This window comes from Microcebus murinus, unplaced genomic scaffold, assembly GCF_040939455.1.
Source record: "Microcebus murinus isolate Inina unplaced genomic scaffold, M.murinus_Inina_mat1.0 scaf003_hap2_Mmur4.0, whole genome shotgun sequence".
Lineage (NCBI taxonomy): Eukaryota > Metazoa > Chordata > Mammalia > Primates > Cheirogaleidae > Microcebus > Microcebus murinus.
The window spans coordinates 729,493-754,816 of record NW_027438949.1 but is presented as its reverse complement, the minus strand read 5'-3'; the positions used below and the strand labels follow the sequence as shown (position 1 = coordinate 754,816).

At 53.2% G+C, this 25,324-nt stretch overlaps 3 protein-coding genes across 8 annotated transcripts in view; all 3 read right to left on the bottom strand.

Moving 5' to 3' along the window:
- The window catches only part of RENBP (renin binding protein), a 147,047-nt gene that overhangs the window by 83,112 nt on the left and 38,611 nt on the right, over positions 1 to 25,324 (bottom strand). The window lies entirely within an intron of this gene.
- On the bottom strand, positions 136 to 9,725 carry IRAK1 (interleukin 1 receptor associated kinase 1). Of its 6 annotated transcripts, none has more exons than XM_012757275.2 (14): positions 9,495 to 9,725; positions 9,234 to 9,401; positions 8,983 to 9,114; positions 8,755 to 8,864; positions 8,379 to 8,567; positions 8,089 to 8,153; positions 7,761 to 7,875; positions 6,879 to 6,991; positions 6,296 to 6,503; positions 5,797 to 5,862; positions 3,521 to 3,757; positions 2,373 to 2,763; positions 1,748 to 1,894; positions 136 to 1,273 (listed from the first exon to the last, which is right to left on the bottom strand). In XM_012757275.2, the coding sequence occupies exons 1-14, from the start codon at positions 9,628 to 9,630 to the stop codon at positions 1,212 to 1,214; spliced, it is 2,139 nt and encodes a 712-aa protein (XP_012612729.1). In that variant the 5' UTR covers positions 9,631 to 9,725; the 3' UTR covers positions 136 to 1,211. The 6 variants fall into 6 exon arrangements, with proteins under 6 accessions (XP_012612729.1, XP_012612735.1, XP_012612728.1 ...); XM_012757281.2 differs by having other exon boundaries at positions 8,983 to 9,040; positions 9,495 to 9,634; XM_012757274.2 differs by having other exon boundaries at positions 9,234 to 9,725.
- The window catches only part of MECP2 (methyl-CpG binding protein 2), a 70,818-nt gene continuing 57,390 nt past the window's right edge, over positions 11,897 to 25,324 (bottom strand). The window contains exons 2-3 of the mRNA XM_075999720.1: positions 23,004 to 23,354; positions 11,897 to 21,895 (exon numbers count right to left, since the gene is read on the bottom strand). Coding sequence (XP_075855835.1) covers positions 20,809 to 21,895; positions 23,004 to 23,354 — 1,438 coding nt within the window. The 3' untranslated portion in view covers positions 11,897 to 20,808. The remainder of the gene's footprint in view (positions 21,896 to 23,003; positions 23,355 to 25,324) is intronic.

The following is a 25,324-nucleotide window of genomic DNA, read 5'->3' as shown; positions in this document are numbered from 1 at the left end:
CTGGGAGTGGAAACAAGAGCAGGGTAGTGGTAGTGGTGATGGTCTGGAGTTTCAGGTAAATACTCAAGAACCCTGAGATACAAAGCACGGGGAAAGCTCAAGGCTTTCAGTGCAACGAACTTCCACAAGTACAGCCAGAGATCAAAACAAGTCTTTATTACTCAAGGAGAACTTGGACTTCACCAATGCCTAGCTTCATGAGGGCATGTAGTGTGACTCATGGTTGTGAACACAAAATCACCATAAGCCTGGGCTACTGCCAGGCTACTTCCAAAGACACTAGAGAGGACACTCAGTTACATAAAACCCGACTTGCTTCTAAAAATGTGAGTTACATTTTTTTTCCCCTGAAAATGTTTCCCTTCCCTGCCTTGTTCCCAACTTCTTGCCTTCCTGGGGCTTCTTGCTGTCTAGGTAACACATGGCTTGGGCCTAGCTGCCTAGCTGGACCTTGGGTAGTGGCCCTTCCACCACAATCAGGGCTCGAGGCTAAGCATGTGGCCTCTGCAGCCTGACCTGGCATAGGGCCCACCTATAGTGCCCAGGGGTGGCCTGGCTAGCAGGTTGTCACACTAGGCTAGCTCACAGGTCTCTAGTAAAGCCTGCAAACACTGGCCTGAGGGGGCGTCCTGCTAGACTCTCTAGGGGATCTCAAAATTCTTACTTCTTGCTAGTGGACTGAGCCACACAGGACAGCCATACTTTTACTTTTCCAAATTATAAGTGGGTGGGAGGGCCCTGGGCCTCATCTACTATTGTGCAGAGTGGCCACTTTCTCTTCAGGACTTCAGAAAAGTTCAAAGAGATGGGCTAAGAGCTGCTGCTGCAGGCCTGGGCTGCAGACACCCTGTCTAGCTCTCAGAGGAGCTGGTTCCCTGCTGCATCCCACACCACAGCAGCCTTTGACATGCACTACCCCACCCACCACTTAGATAGTATCAGCTTTCCTTTCCCCCGGAACAGGAAGGCTGAACTGGTCCCAGGTCTTTGAGATGTCTTGCCCTTATTAAAGGCTTCTACCAAACCTGCCTGGCTGGCCCTGGGCCCTGCCTGTGCCTACACCCCTAGGCCAACGAGGGCCACCACTTTCTGTCCCCTGATGGGGCCCCGCCCCCATTGCCTGTGGGCTGCTGAGGGTTTGAGAACCATGAGAACTTCTGACCATGAGAACTTTGACTTCCGGGTTTGGGGGATCTGCCCAGGTGAACAAATCAGCTCTGAAATTCATCACTCTCTTCGGGCCCCTGCCTGTTTTCCTGTCCCAGGCCCAAGCCTACAGAAGAGGAGGAAATGCCACTTAGCAAATAGGAGGAGGTTCCCTCTGCCAGAAGCCCTCAGCTCCTGGGGTATTCTCAGGAATTGAAGGTTTCTAGTTCTAAGCAGTGGCTCTTCAAATAGTACCTGGAATGGAAAATTCTTCTGGAAGATTTTCCAGAAGCATGGGCTGGGGGTGGCACACTCAGGCTAAGGGAAGGCACTGTTGTCAGGGGGTGAAGGAGCTTAGGACAGCTCCTAAGAGAGGCGTAGGGGGAAGGCTGGGCTTCCACATACCGTTAAGAGGGAGTGGCCTGCCTGGCTGTTCTACACCCTTAATGAATAAGGCCTTGCTCATCTGTGCAGACAGAACAAATGCTCTGCTGTTGGGGGTTGGCATGAGGAAGTGTGCCTGAACACCCAGAGGCTGGCCATCAGGCTGCAAGTGTGTGGGTGGCCCCTAGAAGGCAGAGTTGGAGCAGTCCCTAGGTACCTGAGAGGGAGCTCGATGACAGCAGCTGCAGGCTGTCCAGGACTCCATCCTCATACAGGGCCAGCTTCTGCACCATCTTCTGTCGGGCTGGATTGATGACAATCTGTGGTGGCTCTGATGATGACATGGAGCTGCCCAGGGGCGATCCTGGGGTGGAGATAGCACCCTCTTAGCTGTCTCTGGGAACACCTCAGTGACACTTCCAACATCACAAATCTTTCCAGAACCTAGCCTAGCACCTGCCTCTCTGACGTCAGGACAGAATGTCTTGGTGAACCCTGAGGGCAGGACCCAGAGGGGGCTGTGCCATGGACCCAGCTCTCAGGCTACCCCAGACAGAACCTTCCTTGTTCCTCGATACCAGGAGTGGGATGGGGAAAGGGGCTGGGAGGTGAGCTCCTGGCCTCTAATCCACTGGTGGGAGGGGCATGACCTGGGGAGGGAAACAAGATAGCAACAGGCCATTCTGTATGCTCCTTCCTGTGGCCCCAAGCTTTCTAAGGACAGAGAGAGCTGAACATCTGGCCTCAGTTCTCGTTCCCCAGAAGGCCAGGGTTGGGAGCATGGGGACTGTTGCCTAAGGAGGCCCCTGGTCTCTCTTCTGGGCACCTGTCCCTGCAGCTACCTTCCATGGCTGTGGGCCGGAGCTCTGCGCCACTCCCCCAGCTCGACTCTCCAGCAGTGTCCCCCTGAGTACAGCCAGCCTCCCCGAGGAGTGCTGGGCCTGGAGGGCAGCTCGGGGTCAAGTGCCAGGAGTGCAGGGCAGCAGAGAGGCCATATACACTTTCATCGCTCTCCACAGGCTGGTTGGGGCCTTTCTGGAGCAGCATTGCAGCCTGGGCTGGGGCTCCTGGTGACACTGCCAGGGGCTGCCAAGGTGCACCCCCACTCTGGACACTTCCAGTGGTGGACACGTAGGAGTTCTCCTGTGGGGAAGGGGGTTTGCAGCTCGTGGCCTCCGGCTGTCCAGGCAGCCCTGCTGCTGCTGCCTGCAGCTTCTCCAGCCTCTCATACACCTGCAGAGAGAGAAAGAGGCTCTCAGGGAGAACAGAGCCAGTGCTCCTGGACGTGCCAGGCCAGGCTTGGGCTTGGGCTCAAGAAGATGGCAGCAATGGCCTGGCATTCTGTAGTCAAACCACAGGGCTGTGCCAGGTGGTCAGTGACAAGCCCCAGGGTTCAGGCTGCTGTACCTGGCCCTGCACAGCTGCTCTGGGGGCTGCAGGAACCACTAAGCAGGTATAACCCGCAGCTGAGAAAGCTCTGTTCCTTGCCTCTTTGTCCTTGTCACAAGGAGTGCTGTGAATCACAGCTACCAAAGCCAAAGACTAAGAATGGCTTCTCTTTCTCCTCTAGAGAAAGAGGGCTTTTCCTGCTGCCTTCAAATGGGGCCCTGCTGCCTTCAAATGGGGCTTTTCCATTCTCAACAGTCACCAGAGGTGGGGAACCAGGCGGGACAGAAAAAGGCAGGTGCAGTGGTGCAGTGCACCCAGTAGAAGGCGCAGTAGAAGCTCTTTCCTCCTGACTTTATGAGGTACAGTCAGGGGTGAGCCCAGCAAAGTTGACTGCCCCGGGCCCCTCAGTTCAGTGGGGCACTACCCTGAGCAAAACCAAAAGGTAAGCAAGGGATGTCTGGAAACTCGTCTCTGGAAAGAGACCTGGCAGGAGCCGTGTTTTGCACACTGCAGAGCAGGGCCAGGAATGTGGGCTTTCCAGCTGGCCACCTGGTCCCCATGGCAGCTGGCTTCTCAATTGCTCCCTGTGTCCCAGGGCTACCTGGGTCATGGGGGGCCTCCTCTTGGCCCGGCGGTGCAGGCAGCAGCAGGCCAGCCGCCCCAGCCCCAGGCCCAGCTCAAGTGGGCACGGTCCTGGCCTGGGGTCCAGGTGCTTCTTGTAGATCCGGGTAGCGACTGGAGCGGCCCAAGCATCCGCTGCCAGACCCGCCTGCTGTGCAGTCTGGGTGCTTTTCAGGGTTACCCCGACTTCCTCAGCCTCCTCTTCAATCAGGTCTTTCTGTGGGACAGATACTGTGAGCATGGCCACTGGCTGGCCACACCTTCAGCTGTATTCTCCAGGCCCTTGTCACTGTGGTCTTCTTTCTATGGAGTTATTAAACAACCCCCGCGTGCCCAGTGCTGCCCCACGACACATAGGACAGCCTGGGCTCCGGCTTCACAGAACTGACTTCTGGGTGGGGGAAAGAGATGCCAAATATAAACCTATCAACTTGTTGGAGAGGCCCATGGGACATTCAACTGGGACCTGAGCAAGTAGCACTTTAGCTGGGATCTGAAGGCATGAACTACCAGAAAGGGCAGAGCCAAGAAGGGGAACACCCTACAAAGAAACCCTGGGAGTAGAAATGGAACAAGAAGCCATCTTGAATTTTGAGATGGGACAGACCAGGAGAAACCACCTGGGTGGGTGGTGGCTCTTCGGGCAGAGGAAATGGGACATACACATGAAAAGGTCCTAGGGCAGGCAGCAGGGCGCTCCCCAAGCACAGGGGACTTGGGGAGTTGTGGGGTCAGGCCACATCAAAAGACTTGGCATTCACCCTAAGTGCAGAGAAAAGGCAACAGGGCTTTCTGAGAGGTCACTTTGGCTGCAGGATGGAGCGCCAATGGAGAAGGGTCCAGAAAAAGACCTCTGAGAAGTATGGTATGCTTCTCCAGGACGGCAACGGGGACAGTAGAGAGCAGCCTCTAGGGCCAGCAGGACGCACTGACAAGCACAGAAGGTAAGGAAGGAGGGGCCGAGTCCCCACTGCAACGCAGCCCTAACCCCGTAACACACAAAAGAGCCACAAGCAGGAGCAGCACAGAGTGAAGAACAAATGCTGGCTAAGTCTGTTCTAGAAATTCTGTGAGTGCTGCATATATATATATAATTTTTATTTATTTATTTATTTTTTTTCTGAGACAGAGTCTCACATTGTTGCCCAGGCTAGAGTGAATGCTGTGGCATCAGCCTAGCTCACAGCAACCTCAATCTCCTGGGCTCAAGCGATCCTGCTGCCTCAGCCTCCCGTGTAGCTGGGACTACAAGCATGTGCCACCATGCCCGGCTAATTTTTTTATATGGTCAATTAATTTCTTTCTATTTTTGGTAGAGACGGGGTCTCGCTCAGGCTGGTTTCGAACTCCTGACCTCAAGCATCCGCCCACCTTGGCCTCCCAGAATGCTAAGACTACAGGCATGAGCCACCACGCCTGGCCCTGCATGTGTATTAAATCTGTGTTATAGGCCGGGTGCCGTGGCTCACACCTACAATCCTAGAACTCTGGGAGGCCGAGGTGGGCGGATTGTTTGAGCTCAGGAGTTCGAGACCAGCCTGAGCAAGAGCGAGTCTCTACTAAAAATAGAAAGAAATTAATTGGCCAACTAAAAATACATAGAAAAAGTTAGCCAGGCATGGTGGCGCATGCCTGTAGTCCCAGCTACCCAGGAGGCTGAGGCAGGAGGATTGCTTGAGGCCAGGAGTCTGAAGTTGCTGTGAGCTAGGCTGATGCCATGGCACTCTAGCCTGGGCAACAGAGTGAGACACTGTCTCAAAAAAACAAACAAAAAAACCCCCGTGTTATATATGGGAAAGCTGAGGCCCAGACAAGAGCAGGAATTTGCTCCAAGGCCACGGTTAAGCAGGGGCCCACCACCCTGGGTCTCCCATCTCTTGCCCATCTCAGTCCATGACGAGGCAGATGGGAGCGAAGGTGTAAGGACACGGGGCATCCAAACCCAGCAGTTGCCCAGTTTGCCCAATGGGGCCCAACTCTCCACTGTCACCTCTCCCAGGCCCCTGTCTTCTGCTCCCATCTTACCGGGACTGTCCCCCTTTCCTACTCCCAGCCCGGGCGGGGGTGGGGGGTCTGTGCAAGGCCCATGGCACCTACAGAAGAAATACAGGTTTCTCCTGGGCAAGGTAAAGGAAGCTGTTTGGGGCCCTGCCCACTTCCAAAGGTGAGTCAGCAGCAGCAGAGGCTTCTGTGCGTGCGGGATCATTCTACCCTCTGGGGCTGCACCTGCTGGTCGCCCCGCCTCAGGAGGCTCACCAGATACTTGGTCCTGGCACCATACATCTTCACAGCCCTCTGCCCAGCCAGTGTCTCCAGCACCACCTGGAGAGAAGGCAGGATGGACAGCGTAGCAGTGGCTTCCAGGTCGATATTGCCCCAAGCCTTGACAAGGAGAGACTACATGCAGCGCAGAGGCCTCTGGGGTGGACATGGATTGGGGCTGACAGGGGTGTGGCCCTGAGATAAGCAGATGAGGACCGGCTCCCTCCAGCGACGGAGCCAAGTGTTATAGGACCAAAGCTTAGGCATCTTGGAGGGCCCACTTGAAGAAAAAGGTTGCAAAATCACAAATACAACATGAGTTGCAGGGTGAGGATGAGAACCATACAAGGGTGGGAGGGGCCCTGGAACTGAAGCTTTGTTAGCTTCACCCCAGGTTGGCCTCTGGCCCCCATAGAAGATTCTCCAGACCCTCCTGCCTCTGCCTACTTGTGGTTTTTCCTCCCCTATGCCAGTGGAGGGGCCAGCAGCTCACCACCCCAAAGCTGAAGGTATCAGTGTCCACAGCCAGTCTCCCTGTCTTGATGTACTCCTCGGGCAGGTATGCCAGGGTGCCTCGCACGGTCTGCGTCCAGGCCACGGTGCTGCTCTGGCTAGGGTTGGCCCCTGCAAAGCGGCTGAACCGGGCCAGACCAAAGTCTCCCAGTTTGGGTATCAGTCTCTCATCCAGAAGTACGTTGGAACTTAAGAAGGGAAGAGAGTGGAGTCAGCCCAGCCCTGGCTCCAGCTTGCTCTGTCCCCAACACCTGCCTGGCCCGGATGAAAGTGGACTCGAGGCTGCCGACCTGGCGCCTTGCCCACAGATGGCCGCTGGTGCTGTCGTGGGTGTCCCAGCTGCTGGGGCCAGCAGCTCCCGGCCCCCACACTCTGTTCATCAGTGGGCCCATCTTTCGCCTCTGTTTCCATGCCTGTGCCATGCCGGGGTGCTCAATGCCCCAAGAACCCTAAACTTTGAGATCTTATGCTGTGCCTGTCCCTCACATCAGTGGGACAGGGCAGCCAGTTCTCATGGGGACACTTGGGCTCTGTCCCTACAGCTCTCATGGGCCCCTTCTCACCTCTTGATGTCTCCATGGATGAGGCTGGGGCTGTCCTGATGCAAAAACTGAACTGCCCGAGCTGTGCCCAGAAGGATGTCTAGTCGCTGAGGCCAGGAGAGAGGGGGGCAGGCCTGGGTGTGGGGTGGCAAAGGGAGCAAACGGGCACAGAGGTGCTGGTGGTAACCATTCTTTGACCACCAACCCTCCCTCTACCTGTCACTGCGTGGCCTGGAACAAGCCACTTCACTCTCTGGGCCTCAGTTTCCCCTTCTGGAAGACAAGGAGCAAAGTCTCTATGACCTCCTTCACAAGCAGGTGGACACTAAGCTGTCCTGCTGCTTTGTAAAGGCCAGGAAAATGGCTGGGGAACATGTTTTTGGGATTCATGACAGAATCTGATGGGCTTCAGTTCTCAAGAGTCCACTCCTTCGTCCCTGGGTGGTCAGCAGTTGTCGAAGGCATTCTCCCTTCCCTCCCCCAACACAGCTTAAGTGAAAAGACAAGGAATCCCTCACCCTGTGTGTGCTTAGTCCCTGTGTTTCACAGGTACCTCACTCAGATGGGGCCAAGTCTCAGAGAGTACAACCTGCTGACCACTGGCCCCTCTGCCTCAAGGGCTACACCGACCAGACCTTTCAGCTACTCTGATTACAAAAAGGAGAAGCTTGAGTCAATAATCCCCCTTTTAGAGGAGAGACCAAGAGAAGAGTTCTGTAGAAAACAGTGACACACCTCAGGTGAAACCCTGAGCCAGGTGCTGGGAGGGAACCGGAAGCTGAGGCCTACCAGCTGGCAGAACCCAAACATGAAGGCTGGAAGACCCAAGCCCCACGCCCAACCCTGCCCAGGTGCCAAGAGCGCTGTGGGTCCGGGCAAGTGTGCCAGGCCAGGTGAGCCTACCTGGAAGTGGAGACGGTCTTCCAGAGAGCCATTGGGCAGGAAACCATATACAAGGCAGTAGAAGCCACTCTGGGCACAGTAGCCAGCAAAGTCCACGATGTTTGGGTGACGAAACCTGTTTGAAAAAGTGGGGCCTGAGCACTCTGGCCCCCCAGGCTCTTTCCATTTGGCCAGTGGTGGGCAGTCCCTGCTGGTCCCTCAGCGAGGCTGGGCCTGGCAGGCTTCAGGCACCCAACGGAGCCAGGTCCTGTGGTGTGTGTCCTGGAGCCTGACAGGGCCCTGGTCCAGCCTTCCTTCTGTTCCCAGCTCAGAGGAACCCAAGGCTCACCTGGACAGCTGTTCCACCTCGGTCAGGAAGCTCTGTCTCACTGCAGCCCACTCTAGGTCAGCCTCCTGCAGCCACCAGGTGTGGCAGGGGAGAGGCAGGGAAAATGGGCAGTGTCAGGCTCTTGTGGCCAAGGCTTGTCAGCCACTTCCAGAACAACTAGGGTGCCAGGGACATTGCACTGGAATCAGAGGCCTGAAGGAGTCGTGGGGGACACCAGGGGGAAGGACTGGAGAGGGGAGTGAGGGCTCTCTGATGGCCTTGTGGGGCCATGGCCAGGACGCAGCACCCACCTCCTTCAGCCTCTTCACCGCATACACAGTGTTCCTCATCACTGCCCGGTACACGCACCCAAAGCCGCCCTCCCCAATCTTGAGCTCCTCTGAGAAGTTGTGGGTGCCCTGCGAAATCTCACACAGGGGCCAGCAGAATGGAGAGGGGTGGGCCCCCTTTAGGAGGGGCACTGGGCTCTCCAGCTTTGGCTGTGGGGAAGAGACCCTGGATCAGGTGACAGCCTGGTCTTCCCCACTCTGTCTAGGGCTACAAGCTCCCCCACCCCAGCTGCCTCCCAGCTGACCCGGCTTGGCTAACTGGGGCTCTGAGGTGCACTGAAGGCTGAGTTTCTCCCTCCTTGTCTCAGACATTCCTTGGGGGGTAGGGAGCACCTACCTCAGCAGCAGAAGAGGCTGGAGACGGTGGTGGTGGTGGTGGCTGGAGAGAAGCAGGGCTTGGGACCAGGCTGAGCTCAGGCTGTGAATGGGTCCTGGGGCCTGGAAAAACTTCACAGAGACACCAGTGAGAGGCAGACAGAGACCAACAGCGGATCTACAGTCCTGGCCATGGTCAAGGAGGTCCCTTTTCTCAGGTCTGTCAAGCCCAACACCAGGGCCCTCTTACCAGAGGAAAGGAGGGTGGAGGCTGAAGACTGCAACTTCTCAGGGCTCCAGGCCTCGGCCTGAGGGGGTGCAGAGATGCTGCTAGGCCTCAGGGCAGTGGTGCTTGGGGGCGAAAGGGGGGCGGGAGGATGCCCTGGGTGCCAAGGGAAGGAAAGGAAGGTTGAGGCCCAGGTCTGGGTTGCGGGTGTGGAGGAGCCCTAGGGGGTCCCACTGGGCCGCCAGCCCTGGGGCCCCAGGGACGCGCACGCTCACAGGCTGTGATGATGTCCCGCGCGCGGAGCAGCTGCAGATGCGTGAGGATGTGCAGGAGGTCGGCCACACGGGCATTGCGGTTGATCCAGGGCCACAGAACGCTGGCCGTGCGCTGCCCAGAGCGCTCGCACAGCCGCAGCTCAGTCTGGTCGCGCACGATCAGGGCCGCTACGGGAAGGGGAGCGTCAGGGCTCGGCGCCCAGAGCCCGCCGCCCCCACCCGCTCGCCCCCCGCCACCCATCCGACCCCCCTGCCACCCACCGAACTGGCACCAGTCGGCGGGCTCCAGGGCGTCCATCACTTTGTAGAAGCGGCACATGACCCAGGGCGGCACTTCATACAAGAAGTGCTGAGCGCCGGGGGCCGCGGGCTCTCCAGGGCCCGGCCCCCCGGCCATGGCCGCCGCCGCCGGGCCGGGGCTTCTCAGGGCCTCTGGAGGCCGCGGCGGGCGCGGGCCTGGGCCAGCCGGGTCTGAGGACACTGACTCACTTCCCCTTCGAGCCAGCCTCGTGCGACGCCCGGCCGGGCGGAAGAGGCGGCGCCCGGGCCCGCAGCCATATCGCGCGCAGCGGCCGGCGCGCCCCTCCGCCACACGGGGGCGCCCTGCACCCCTCGCCGCGCCGGGGGAAGGGACCCCAGTCGCCGCAACGCGTCCCAGATGAGACGAGTCAGCGGGAGGCCGGGACCCCGACGCTTCACCCCAGCAGGGCGGGCAGAGCGAGCTTCCAGGAGGACCAGGCTGCCTCCTGTGTCCTCCATCCTATCTTTTCCACTCCTTCAGCAACCTACATCAGCAGTTGTCAGCTCTTTGCTTTTTTCCTTCTTTGCTGGCTCCTTCCCACTAGCACATAAACGTGTGCTAGATCTCTTAACAGGTCTTTGCGCCACCCTGCATGCACGATTTTCAGCTCCTGCTGCCCCTCCTCCCTTTTGTGTCACACTTCTGGCCCTGTGAGGATGCCAGAGTCCAGCAGCTTCTCCCACCCTCCTCCCAGCCTGTTTGACCCGTGGCCACATCAATCTCTTGCCTGTTCCCTCAGCATTCTCCGCCGTTGGATTTCTATGGGTTCCCTGGCCACTCCTCTGTCCCACATCTCAGTAGCCACTATCTTGCTCTCACGGAACATCTTTACAGTCCACCCCTTCCCTGCAGGCCCACGGCCCTCACCACTGCATCTTACCTTGATGAACGTGCTGCCTTTCTGACAGGGGTCCTTGGTTGTCTCTGTCCAGATGGTCTTCCTCAGGAACAATTCAAATCATCACACTTTCCTAAGCCCTTCCCAAGGTTCCCCAGATCCTCCTATGCAGTCCCAGCCCTTTGGTGTTGCCTACAGGGGTGTTACAATGCACCCCCTGCCTGCCCACCTCATGTCTAGCCCACCCTCTGCACAAATCAGTAGCCTTAAGCCATTTAGAACTTCCCAAGGTATTCTCAAATGTGCCAAGAATGCTGTCCCCCACAGCCATGAGTTTGCACGTGTTGCTCCCCTGGCTCTTGTTTGACAAGGCTGAGCTCAAGCAGCTGTGGTGAAGGTATCCTAAGCCCCACAGGTAGCTGCTGCAGCCCCTGAACCCTTCTTCTCATGCACATCCTTCTTGAGCTGAAGCCCTGAGCCTCTGTACTTGTCTGACTCCCCCACTGGACAGGGAAGACCCCCAAGCAGCAATGGGGACTGTTTTGTTTCTCCAGCTGGATCTCCTCCCCCAACAGTCCCCCTTGCCCTCTTGATCCTGAAGGCAAAGGGGCTTCTCAGCCCCAGTCTGTTCTCCCAGAGACTTACTTAGGGCTGTTTCTAGAAATGAGGTCTGCCCAAGGCACACAGCCGGCCCCTGTTGGAGCCTGTTCCCTGAAGCTGCAGCCACTGTGGCCACTCCCAAAGGGACAGCCAACTATGTCCTGAGCCTCAGTGGCTTCTCACAGGTACAGCCCTTACTGAGATGTGCCACCTCAAGTATCTGAAATTATCATTCACACACATGCTGACCTCTATGGAACAGGGCCTCGGTCCTACTTGCACACTGCTCAAACATCAGCTCCAAGAACAGTCCTGGCACAGACATGCTCAATGAATACAGGCTGAATCTTCAACCCTTTCATATAACGTTCAAGGCCAGGACTTTAGAGTACCTTCTAGTAGGTGTGCCCACATTTGCATGTGAAGCTGGACTAATCCACAGTCCTGCTGACCGGTGGAGTTTTCTCCTCCAGCCCAATACCAACCTGGTGAGGCAGCTCCCTATAGGAAGGCAGGACAACATGTCTCCCTTTGATCCATCTGTCAGCATGCGCTTGCCTGCTCAGGGAGCCAGCTTAGCAGTTAGCAGAGGCCACATGAAGGTCTCTGCCAGCATGGAACACAGGAGTCGTCAGGGCCTTGGGGATCTAAAAGCACCATGGCACATAAGACCTAGGAGGTGCTCTTACCGTACAGGTCAGGAACAGGAAAGTTGTGCTGCAGGCAGACTCATGCCAGGAGCAAGCCAAGGAAGGTCCCAGCAAGGCCAGTGTGTGAAGTGGGCTTCCCTTTCCTCTCCTGGCAGTCCTGAAAGTGCCTATCTGTGTTCAGGGACAGCCAGATCAAATGAGGAAACACACCACCATGCTGTCATGTGAGCTGGAGGGAAGACTTCTGTCTTATAATGAAAGCCCAGACCTTGAGTCACTTTCACAGAGAGATTTATCGAGAATGCTAACAGCACAGGATACAGTACTTCCCAACAAAAGGTGCAAACGCGTCACTTAGAAAGGCATGCTGAGTATTCTTTGCTTTCACATGTATTAAAAAACTTACAAAAATAAAATAAAACTGCGTGCTGCCCATCTTTTCAAATAGTAAAAGAACCTTATGAAAAAAATCACTTGATTTTACAACAAAAGACACAAACGGACATTTTTATGTAAATTTATAAGGCAAACTCTTTATATAATAAATAGGTTACAGGGATTCAGTGGGGGGTGTTTTTGAAACGTATACAGGTACATTCAGACAGGTTTACTGAAATGGTACAAATTTCCTTAATAAATTGCCTTTTGTTTTTAAATATATCAGTGCTTTCAGTCATTTGGCTATACACAAAGAACCTTTTTTTGAACACTACAAAAAAGCAATCAATAATTTGTTTTTAAAACGACCTACTTATTTTCTAAAGTAATTGTCCCAAAACACAAAAACTGAAGGTGAATGCAATAGAGGGCTTTCAGAGACATCTCCAGCTAAGTCTGTCCTGGCCTCTCCCCATGCCCCAAGTGCACCTCTCCCAACCTCAGATGGGTTTTTGGGCTGGAGCCAGCTCCCTTCTGCACAGGGTGGCCTGTGACACTGGCAGCACTGTCCACAAACCTTGACCTCCAGGCTGGCACAGGGGTGCATGACTTTGACTCAGGAGGAGACAGACACCCTGCCTATTTCCTCCAGCTACTACACCCCATGTGTAAATGCTCACTATAGTCAGGACTGTCCTCACCTCTCAGAGGAGCGGCTATCAGGCTCTCCAGTAGCCCCAAACAATGTCTAATGAGGGTAATGGCCTCTCTGAGAAGGATCTGTTTTTGCCATAGAAAGGGAAGGGAGGTTTCTCATGTCCAAATTTTGCTGGGGACTGGATGACAGCGAAGAGAGAACAGGCCCCTCCACCATCATTTTATTGTCCCGGATCGTGGGGACTACAGATGTCATGTTAGTGTTGTGCTCTGGGGGACAGGGTGGGGTGTGACAGAAGTGTCTCCAATGGCAATGCCCATGAGGCATGCCTTGGAGATGAGAATGCCTACCCTGTCCAGGAAGAGCTGCATCGATGGGGGAGTGGCCAATCTATCTGGCAAAATATGTCTGACCTGTGTCCACAGTGGAGCGTCCCAGCCACGTGCTTATCCCATCCTCCCTCCCTCTTCAGCAGTGTTAGCTGTGCACACATATCCCCTCCTGGTTCCCCTCAAAGGATCAACCTTGTCTTTCCTTAAAGATAACGAATGATAGTAATGATTTCAGGGGAGGGGAAGCAAAAAGGAATCCACTGAACAAAACCAAAACTGGTTTTGCTCTGACTTTAAAAATGGCAACACATCAGCTATTTGGTCTGTTCGCTCAGAATGGGGCTTCCGGGCTTAACTTCGTTGGGTGGTTTCTGGCTGATGTGGGCAGAATCAGCACTTCAGCTCTCCCCTCTCATCTCAGTCACCATCCCCCTCCCTCCAAATGCTTTTGTTTGTAAAGAAAAGGTGTCTAGAAGCATTTGTCTCTGGAACAATTACTTTAAACATGGTTACAATACAGATTTCAGTTCAAACACAGAAGAGATTTACTTAGCAAAGTTCCTTTCACCCACCAAAAATTACACAAATATAAGCCTCAACACCACAGTTAAGAGGACCAGTAGAGAGAACCTCATGTTTGGAACACAAAATGAGAAATAAAAACCAAACCAAACCCAAACAAAAAACCCCCAGAAAGACAAGGAAAGGGTAAAGGAAGGAAAGGAGAGCAAACACAGCACACGGTACAGTGTCCAGATACACGGGAGCCCAGCACAAGGAATGGGCTCGGCACACATTGAGTAACAGTCCTGGTGATATTTGGTCATATATTCATCAACTACTGACTCTGGAGCAGCTGTTATTGATTGAAGCAGTGACAAATCAAACGGAAAAGGAGGCCGTGGTAGCAAGGGAAGGAGCAGGCTTCACGTTCTGCAAGCCTTCTGCACTCCACTGTCCAGCTTCCCAGAAACACTGAACCGGATGGGCTCCGCTCTCTCCGGGCAGGGCTAGAGGTCACTGGGTGAGGCTAACTCGGGCGCTGATTTCATGTCAGTCAAAGAGCACGCACATGGACACACACAGACACCCACCTGTTAGTGGCCAAACATTAGCGGCAATGGATTCCTCTGCCCACAACCCAGGCTGGGTGGGAAAGAACATCGAGACCCATGGCTAATACTGAAGGCATGATGGAGGAGGCCCCAGCCCAGAGGTTGCCCCAGGCTTGGTCCTCCAAGAGGCCTGAGGGTAGCCTGGCCACTCTACCGCTTCTCATTTGGATTCAGGCCTCAGGAGAAGCAATAATGCAGGGAGGGAAGCTTTTGGCCCTGGTGATTATAATGCTCTCTGCTTTGGAAGAACAGGTTTTTGGATTTTTTTTGGTGTTTTTAATTACTTAAAAAAAGATCAAAAAGAACTGTTACAGCTAAACTCTCCAGCAGATATTGCTCATTAAGAATTACAAAAGCAAATGCAATTACTCATAGGATGAGGGAGAAGGAGGGATATTTCTGGAGTCTTCACTACTTCCTGGAGGGACCCACTGGACTGGTGCACGAGAGTCCGACCTGGTGTTCTACCTGGTACAGCTCACAGGTTCAGAGACAGGACAGGCCTGCCGTGTCCACTCCAACCCCTGCTTCAAGCCCTACTGGCGGAGAGGCCTGCTAGCCGACTTCTCCATATGGGCTCACCCTGACCGGGTCACTGAAAGGGGATTGGGGGGAGTCAGGCCACCCCAGTGGACTCCAGCTCCCCCCTCCCAGAGGTGGAAGGGGACCAGGCTGTGCTGACTACATTCTGGATTTCAGTGGGTCAAGGGAGTGCTCTTGAAGCTACCCACGGAGGTGAACTGTACTGCACCCCAAATCTTGGGACCTCTTTCACAAGCACAGGAGAAACAGAGTGCAAAACCTGGATGCTGCCTGGAGCCTCATTCACTTGGCACAGGGAAGCCCTTGAAAGAAGTGAGGAAAGACCACGGATCTGCTTGGACAGAAGAAGTGACCAGCAGACAGATTTGTCTTTTTTTTTCTTTTTTTTCTTTTTTATTTTTCCCTTGTCCTATGCTATGATTATCAGAAATATTGTAATTAAGCAACAGGTATAATTTTAACAGGTCTTTTTTGTGTGTGTGGAGCCACAAGCAAATGAGTTTATAATTGTGCAATATACAGATATATATATATATAAAAATTTAACTGCTTTGTGTGTCTAGTCGGTGCATTAAATAAAAGGGACAGAAAAATTAAAAGCAAAACTAAAAAACAAAATAAAAGCCTGGGATAGAGGAGACAAAGGCCTATGCGTACAGTCTGTAAGTTACTGGGTATAATCAGGGTTACCAGAAAGCACAGCTTTGCCACTTGACACACAGACACTGCAGAGAGGGACTATCAGTGGGCAGGAGCTCTTGCTGCTGAGCAGGACCTGATGAAAGGTAAGGCAGAAGGGGCAGCTGGGGAGCAAAGTGATTTGCAAGTTTCCCAAATGCTCTTCAATTCAAAGGTGGAATTTCCTTCTGTGAGGGTCTGGGCTCTGCTGGTGCAAAGTTGGTGGGGGGTGTCCTCCCTCCCTGCACCGCCCTCATACCTGCCCTCCTTCTGCCTCCTGACAGGGCAGGCAGGGTGGTTGGGGAGGCAGTGAGAGGCTTGGGGTGAGGAGCCACTGGAGAGGGGAGTGCTAGGGTGTGCGCCACACAGCCACTTCCACGAGGCCCAAGACCCAAGGAGAGCAGAACAGAAGGAATGTGCAAGGGGCAGCCCCAGAGGAAGGGCAGGGCACACCACAGGCAGAGTTGTCTTCCTAGTTTCCTGGGTGTTTTCCTGACAAATCGGTGCGGGGGCAGGCTGTCAAGATGAGAAGAGAGCAGGAAGTAGGGTGGTGCTGGGCCTTCCAGGTCACTGGTGAACACTTCGCTTTCCATACCAAGAGCTGGGCTCTTGCAGTTTTGGGACCAGGCTAACCTTCATACTACCCACACAGGACAGGGTCAGAAGCTGTGTCTTCAGGGACTGTTACCCAGGGAGAGACTGGCTCTCCAACGACAAAATGTCCCAAAGTCTCAGGAGGCTCCTGGTTCCACCTCCTCAGATACAGGAGGCTTCAGGCTAGATTTGCCTTTGCCTGTGTAACGCTCACCAAACATCTCAGGCCAAGCACTAAGTATTTTTAGATTAGCATTTTTGCAAAAGCTTGCTCTTATTCATTTGGAAACATCAAAATGTAATTTTCTGCCAAATGTTTTCTAGGTTTTCCTTCTAAATTGTTGAGAACTAGTTTCAGTGTTCAGTTTTCCCCCTTTAGTATGAAATTTTAGACCCTGGGAGAGGCAGTATCCTAGCGATTTATAACAATTATTAGACTATGTATGCCTTTTATAGACTGATACAGTATCTAAAAGAGAAAGACACAAAAATGGAGAGAATCAACAAATCCCTTCAGAGTGGAGCTAGTTCACTGATGCAGACAGCAGAGAGGCAGAGCAGGAAGAGGGCATGGAGAGAGCAGAGGCCTCTGCCCTAGACATGGGATGCTGCTTCTTCTGTGCCATGGCAGGTGCTCTAGGCCCGTTCCATGGCAAGAACGTGGGGGACTTGCTATGTGATCCTCCCCAAGGGCTCTAGAAACAGCTTATTCCCTGAAGTCTAGGCCATTGGTCCTAGGATCTGTAAGGTGTGAACTTGAATCAGAAAATCAATTTTGGGCAACCACACAGCCTAGAATTGATGCACAAAGGTCTTCTCAAAGGACTGGTGCCTGTGACCTCCCCTAGCCCAGTCAGCCCAGAGAGCCTGGCTGGAATGGTCTGGAAAGGGAGCTGTGGTTAGAGAGGGGATACAGAGCTCTAGCTGTCAGGCTCCACTTGGGCTAAACAAAATCCAGCTGATCCTACTTGGTGGATTCAGTTCATATCCTTTTGCTCTCTCTTGGATTTGAGCTACTTACTAAAGGTTGTTGAAAATTTAGAGATCCTGTCAGCGAAGGAAACTCCCTTCCCCATCAAACTTTGCAGTTTGTTTCTGGTTATTACCTTCTTTCATGATCTCTGTCACAGCAATGACAAGCTGGGCAGAGAAGCAGGTGAAAATCTGGGGCTGTTCCAGTTCCCATTTCCACTGTTGGTGGCCTCTGGCCAGGAATGATGCCACCAAACAGACTGTATTGGGCTCTTACCATCCAGTGAGCTGAGAGGCTGGGGCACCTGGCTAGTTTGGCACTGATGGACTGGGGGATGCGGCATTTTTAGGTGTCCCCTGTGCCTTTTGATAGGGCAATACAGCATCAGAAGGGAGCTGTACTAGAGCCTGGCTGTGGTCAAGGGTCCCCAGCTCATTGCATTGTCAAGGCCGGCAATTCCACTGGTTATGACAAGCCCACCAACAGGCAGGGTAGGGCCGGGATGTGCATACCTGGGAGGAGCTTGAGAACATACAGTCTTCTGTCAGGAGAGGAGGTAGTAACTAACAACTAGAACAAGGGTGAGGGAGACTGTGGATGTGACCTTAATGACCTAGCCCATGGGTATTTGAAAGCTGTTGGTCAATTCATTCCTGCATTCTTCACAACTTCACTGAAAAATGCCTCCCCATCTTCAGTGTTCAAGTACAGACAAAATTGAGGTCATACCCCACAACTGGGCCCAACACAGCTGGTGAGAATCCTGTGGCTTAAGGCTTTCCCTTTAACCTCCTGTCAACCTAACCCCGAGTCAGGGACAGCATGGGACATGTAGGGCCCCTGCCTACCAGGGTGATAAACTGTGCTGTCTTTATTTGGAGAAGAGGGAGTGGGGAAGGAAGTAGGGGAAAGAGAGAAGACCCAAAGGAGCCTCAGGCACCACCTGCAACTTTGGAAGGAACTCTAAGGAAAAGGCAGCGGGGAATGAGGGAGCTGCAGGTGGGGCCCAATCGAAAGAAAATGACATTTCAAATGCTGTGTTCCCAACCACAAATGCCCAATCAGCCCTTGAATGGACTGTCATGGGTGAGAGGGGAGCCTGGTGGGCCCCTGCACTCCTCTTACCAGGACCAGATCATACTCAGCTGATAAAGAAGCCAGCTCCTGACAGCAGGTCCAGGAGCCACATTTCACTGGACTAAATATAATGCATAAAAACCCGACTGACCAAAACAAACATCTTCTCAGTGACAACCTGGCTGGATGCTACACTTGCATGATAGGTATCCTTTGGGGGTGCTGGGAGTGCGAGGCCACTGTGGGGACAGGAGCCTTTTGTCCTTGGAGGAAGAGGAGTTCCAAAGGACTCGCCTGCTCCTCTGACCTACCTTCCCTTCCTGGGAAGCTGGGAGGTCAACAGCAGAGTGGGTAGAAGGGCTCAAGGATCGGGCTGATGGGAGTTTGGTTGCAGGACTTGCTTTTACAGCATAAGGAAATGGATACATATATGCTAGAAAGTCTAACTATGAGACTCTACAAACAGAATGGGGCAAACTCCCTCACTTCTAACCATTCCAGAGGAGACAAACACGTTTTTTTCTTAAGCTACTGATTGGAACTGTCAACTATGGTTCCTGATCACTAAAGACTGGCAAGGAAGTGCTAGACAGTTTCTATGATGTTTCACTCCTTCATGATTACACCATAGTAAGGAAGCCAGGGGACAACAACTGAAATACACAAGACAACACGCACTTGACAATTCATGGCAGCAGCTCACATGGGACATGCCTGTGGGTGTTTCTGGAAGCATAAGACTGCTGTCTCATTTGCTACTTTGTTAAGGTACTTCTCAGTTGGACAGATTTAGATATAAGAGACATCTCTGTAAACACAGAAAAGGATATACCAATATGATGAAGATATGCAGCTAGATAAGGACTTCCTGAACAGAGGTTAAAAAGATGGGATCCCAAATGAAAATTGATCAGTTAAAAACCCACAGCAAGCCCAACCCTCTAAACTCCATACCACACCCATGGAGCAGATATTGAAGTGCCTGGTTTTCTGGCCCCACCCAGTCTCCAGTGAGTAAAAGCAAAACATTTCCATTAGAAAAGGAGCAGAGGAGGGGCTTGGGGCCCAGGGGCTGGTCCTGGCTTGGGTTCTGGGGTCCATAGGTCCTGCTGCACTATGCTAGACTCTGAGTGAGGCCATTGTGAAGGTGGCAGGGAGTCCCTGCTGGGCCACTTGATGACTCTGGCAGGCCACTGGGGCCTCTATGCTTTCCTCAGCTACCAAATCTGGCCCAGCTTCTCCAGCCCACTTCTCTAGAGTAGAAGAGTGAAAAGGCTCATTGTTCAGGGTCTGAAAGCCTTTTGCTTTTTTCTTACCAGGGAAGAGGGGGCTACGTAGGAAAGCAAGACCTTGTTGTTCTCTTGCTCTTCACAGAGAGGCCAGGCTGGACTCAGCAGAGCCCAAGGCTTCCTCAGGGCTCAGAACAGGATGGGGCTGGTACTGGCAGCAGGATAGCAAAGGGCAGGGAGAGTTCTAGGGGCTGGAGCTGACAATTGCCAGTTTGGTGTATGGTTGGGCACTGCGGCTGCCTGGAACAGAAAAGATGAACTGGGAAGAAGGGGAAGAAAGGAAAGGATGAAATGAAAGAAAGGCAGAGATGGAAGGGGAGGAGAGAAACCAATCAGGAAGTCCTTATAAAATTGCAGCAAACACTTAGAGTTTCGGAGCTTCGTGGGAACCCTATGTGCTGAGCCCACTTTAAAACAAGCACAGGTATATACAGATCCAGGTAGTTCTGAACACTGTCACGTCTGGTGGCTTGAGGGACAAAGTGTCACCAATTCAAGCCAGTTTGCTCTCAGAGCATCTGTTTGTTTTGAAGTGGGAACATGAAGACTCAATAGTGCAAATAATTCTAAGCTGTCCCTAAAGGAGAATTGGAAAGTAATTGGAAGAACATTTTCCTCTCCTCCCCCTTTGTCCCCTGCCCTGTCCACTAAGTCCCTAACTACCAGTCACAGACTGCTTTGAGAGATTAGGAATCCCTCCTGCCCCACAGAGCTTGGCTGGGCCCCAACCCTTAGCCAGCTTGTCTATGCCTTGTCCTGCTGCCTCCATGGCCTCTCTAGCGACACCCACTGGAGGACATCCTTTGAGAATGGGTGATGCCACCTCAACCTGGGCCATCCTCTCCTGTGGCTCAGGCCAGTATACCCCGAGCAGGTCAAGGGATGACTCCCTCCTAGCCATGCCAGAACTGGAGCAGACAGGTGCCACTTTCCTGTCCTGTGAAATGTCCTTGTCAGTTTTGGATTGGGGCTGGTATGGGGCCAGACTCGTGCTATCACGGGTGGGATCACATTGGCCATAGCCACTGGCCATCTTTGACATTGTCTCTAAAGTATCCAACCGTCTCTCCTGCCTCACACCTCCCTGTCCCAATGTGGTTGGGAGTGGGGGAGGTGAGGGGAGCTGGGGGAGCTATAGGCAGGGCACCAATGGTACCAAAAATGGGAGTGTCCTCTCAACTGCTCTCTGTCCCTAATGACCACATGGGGGAAAGGTCTGGGTGGGAGGGGAGGTGCCTGGTCAACAGCTTGTCTGGTCAGTAGTATCTGCAGCAAGCCTTGTTGAAGGAGCCTAGTTTAGAAAAGTGCAAAGCTACTTCTGGCCCTGGTTAGGTCTTCAACCTGACTGTGCTTGTCGGTAAGAAAAACATCCCCAAAGCTCCAGCTACTCCCACCCTGAAGCCACGAAACTCTAAGTTTACTGAAAGAAAAAAAAATATTTTTTATTTCAGTTAATCGGGAAGCTTTGTCAGAGCCCTACCCATAAGGAGAAGAGACAACAGCTGCCTTTATTCTTGTTGGTTTGCTTTGCAATCCGCTCTGTGTAAAGTCAGCTAACTCTCTCGGTCACGGGCGTCCGGCTGTCCACAGGCTCCTCTCTGTTTGGCCTTGGCATGGAGGATGAAACAATGTCTTTGCGCTCTCCCTCCCCTCGGTGTTTGTACTTTTCTGCGGCCGTGGCGGCAGTAGCGACCGCGGGCTGAGTCTTAGTTGGCTCCTTGGGGCAGCCGTCGCTCTCCAGTGAGCCTCCTCTGGGCATCTTCTCCTCTTTGCAGACGCTGCTGCTCAAGTCCTGGGGCTCAGGGGGGCTGGTGGGGTCCTCGGAGCTCTCAGGCTCAGGTGGGGGTGGAGGCAGGGGCGGGAGCAGCGGCGCAGGGGCCTTTGGGGACTCTGAGTGGTGGTGATGATGGTGGTGCTCCTTCTTGGGGGGCGAGGAGGCACTGCTGCTGCTACGCCCCTTGGGGCTGCTCTCCTTGCTTTTTCGCCCAGGGCTCTTGCAAGTCTTCAGTCCCTTCCCGCTCTTCTCACCAAGAGTGGACACCAGCAGGGGCTTCACTACTTCCTTGACTTCGATGCTAACTGTCTCCCGGGTCTTGCGCTTCTTGATGGGGAGTACGGTCTCCTGCACGGACCGGATGGAAGACTCCTTCACTGCTTTCTTCTTGGCCTCGGCAGCAGCAGCTGCCACCACACTCCCTGGCTTTCGGCCCCGTTTCTTGGGAATGGCCTGGGGGTCAGCCTCAGCTTTTCGCTTCCTGCCAGGGCGTTTGATCACCATGACCTGGGCAGACGTGGTAGCCCCACCACCCTCAGGCTTGCCCCCTGGTGAAGCTTGAAAAGGCATCTTGACAAGGAGCTTCCCAGGACTTTTCTCTAGGACCCTTTTCACCTGTACACCCTCTGACGCTGCCGCCTTGGGTCTCGTGGTGCCACTCCCTTTGGGGCGTCCCCGACCTCTGCCAGTTCCTGGAGCTTTGGGAGATTTGGGCTTCTTAGGTGGTTTCTGCTCTCGCCGGGAGGGGCTCCCTCTCCCAGTTACCGTGAAGTCAAAATCATTAGGGTCCAGGGATGTGTCGCCTACCTTTTCGAAGTACGCAATCAACTCCACTTTAGAGCGAAAGGCTTTTCCCTGGGGACTGTGTGAATAAATGGAGAGACACAAAGAACAATTAGAAACTTTCCACGGCAACGTCAGAGATGGGGCAGAGCAGATGGTGGTGACAAACTCTCTGATAGACATTACTACTAAGTAAGAGTCACATTTAGGAAAAGCCAGGATGAGCTAAAGAGGGGCATAGCCAAGGTTATACGTGAAGCAATAGCAGGAATCAGGTCGCCTGGTGGAAGTGGGCACCTGCATGGCCTGCTCCGATGCTGAAACAGCTAGGTGCTGGCTGCTCAACAGCTGTTGTCTGGATGCCCTCCAAGGACCTGCTGCCAACAAGGCCGCTGCTCTGGCCCTCCCAGGCCTCTCTACAATCCAGCAACCAAAGGGGCCAGGCCTGATATAATGGGAGCCCATTAGGCTGGGGGCCATTCTGTTGGTTGATGCCTGGGTCTGAACCACCACCAGAATATTCCTATATCTGAACTTAGGCCTGGTGCTTAGCCTCTCTGGGAATTGGTTTCAACACATAATGCTTTGCTCAACCTTCTCAGAGCTGTGGAATTAAAATGAGGCTGTCCACAAATGTCCTTTGAAAATTGCTAATCTTTTTGGAATCATTTAAGGGGCTGAAATGACATGTGCTTCTTCGCCATGCCTCTGAACCTCTGACCCTGGAAGTTACAGTTACTCTGCTTCAATAGGAAATGCCCAGCTGTCAGTCCAAAGACAAATACAAAAGGGACAGTTGGAAAGGCACATGGAATTTGTCTGTCTCTCCTCAGAGGCTGTTAGAGAGCACACCTTTTTCAACAACAATATGCAGAGGAAAACAAAATCAGTGTAGATTCTATTGCTATTCCATCTCCAGACAAGGACTTGAGGTGTGGAGAGGGCAAAGGGCTTGCTACCCCAAGAACTCCCCACTCAGGGCAGTGACCTCTGCACACAGTCATCCCAAGCATACTTGGTCTTGGTGTCATTATTTATGTCCCCTCCAGGTAGGGTTATACACATGCATTTTCCTGATCAATGAGCAACAAATAACTGTCCTGTCCCTGACAAAGGCATCCCTATCCCTGACCTCCAACCCACCCAGCTCTTCCCACCCTGTAGAGACAGGAGTTACCCTTACTTACTTGATCAAATATACATCATACTTCCCAGCGGAGCGGCCAGATTTCCTTTGCTTAAGTTTTCGTGTCCAACCTTCAGGCAGGGTGGGGTCGTCATACATGGGTCCCCGGTCGCGAATGATGGAGCGCCGCTGTTTGGGGGAGGCAGAAGCTTCTGGCACGGCTGGGGCAGAACCTGACCCTTCTGATGTCTCTGCTTTGCCTGCCTCTGCTGGCTCAGCAGAATGGTGGGCTGATGGCTGCAGAGGCTCATGCTTGCCCTCTTTGTCTTCTTTCTTATCTTTCTTCACCTTTTTAAACTTTAGAGGTTTGTCCTTGAGGCCCTGGAGGTCCTGGTCTTCTGACTTTTCTTCCCTGAAGTGTTAAACAAATACGTAAGTATCATAGAAAACACATCAGGCTGCAGAAAAAGTGAGCAAGGGCAGGCTTGGGCACCCCACCACATGCAAGGCCCCAGGCCTTGTATGTTCAGGTCCTGATGCCCTTCTCCAGGACAATGGGACCCAAAAATTTCTTTAGGGATTTTTTTGCCAGTGGATTTCTTTGACCTGAACTGTGGCCACCCCCAAGTCCCACTCTTAGCACTGCAGGAGTGAGTGACCTGTCTTTCTTCTGAGTAGAAATACTGTGTGGTTTGTCAGCACACTGCCTGGAAGAGGCCATTTTCTGAGTCACACCCTAAGGGCCTCTGGGCTTGACAGCTGACAACTAGGGAAAATGAGCTGCCCACTGAAAATGGGAGTGGGAGTCCCCTTCATGAAGGCCCAGGCTTGGGTGTATTTTTGGTTTACTCAAACGTGTTAACACATTTATCAAATTTGTGCTCAATAAGGCACATTACAACTTACTGATGGAACATGGTCTAGTACTACCCACTTGTGAGGTGGCACACAGTGCAGTGTCACAGAAAGAACAAACAAGTTTGGAGCCAGCCAACATGAGCTCAAACCCTGGCTTTGCCACTTCCCAAAAACGCTAGGGCTGAGCAAATGCCCTAACATTCTGTGCCTTAGTTTCCTCATCTCAACAATGGGTAACCCATCCCAGAGGCATCCTCACTGTGACAATGACGGGAGAAAAGGCACAGAGGCACTATATAAATACCAGCTAGCTCAGGCAACCAGGAACTGCTGCCCAGGGTTCTGATATGATTAGAGAAGCCATTCCAGGTTGTGTGAGTCTTTGTCACGAGATGTTCCCTTACAGGAATAGCCTTAGCCATAGCAGACTTGGAGAGAAGGGCAAGGAAAAAGGTGTGGTCTCAGCAGAGCCATGTGCGCCGTTCCTGCTGGTGCAGAACAGCACCCACCCCATTCCATGGTAGGACACTTCCTTATTCTATGCTAATAGAAGCAGCTCCTTCTCTACACATCAGTTTAGCCTGGTAGGGTCCCTTCTTTGTGTACTTCAGATATGGCCACTGTAAGGCCCCAGGACCCAGGATCAGCATCTGGCCAAGATGTTCTAGTGATCCATCTGAGTATGCCATGTTAAGATTTCCTAGGACTGCAGAGTCTCAGCAACACTGCCACCACCTGCAGCTCTTAGCTATGGGCCAGGCCAAGGGAGGCTTGGAAAGAAGCGGCTGCCTGCTAGTCCCTTAGCAGTTCATTTTGGAAATGGCAAAATTTCCGTCCTCCGTGTTCTCAGCCCCACAACTCCCCTATCCCACATGGCTGTCAGTGCCAGTCACTGCCTTGTCTACCCCAAGTGACTTCCCCTCTTGTCTACACCGTGGAGACTGCGCAATGAAAGCACCATGGCATGTACTGGCAAGCACCGTCGGGCAACCAGGACTCCAATGAGGTAGGTGAGTTATCAAATGCTGGTTAGGTCCAGGACTCAGAAGCTATGAGGATACACCTTTCTAGAACTGTCACGTCAGGTTTGGGGAGGCAGGAGCGGCTCTAGTCTAATGACAAGGTCTTAGAATAGATGGAAGATCTTGGCCTCAATATGACTTGCCAGAGTTCCTCCCTCCTGTATCTTCCTCCAGCAATTTAGGTCTCAGAGTGTGGCTGCTGGGGTCACCTAGAGCTGTTCCACACACAGATGCATCCCACAGCCCACAGAGTACCTTTTCTCGCTGTAAAGTGGGGGTTTCTAATCTCTTCTGGCACAAAGCTCACTTTTCAAATATCTGAGTCTTAGGGTTCTTAATGGGAAATGTGGAAGAACCCTGGGAAGCTAGGTGTAGCCTGCATCCCACCCCTTCAGCCTTCAGAACTGGCCCACTAGGCAGCCCCCCATAAAGGAGGAAAGAAGAGGAGCTTGCCAGCAGAGTGGGCCGAGAGAAAAGCCAGAGTAGCAGACAGGAATCACCA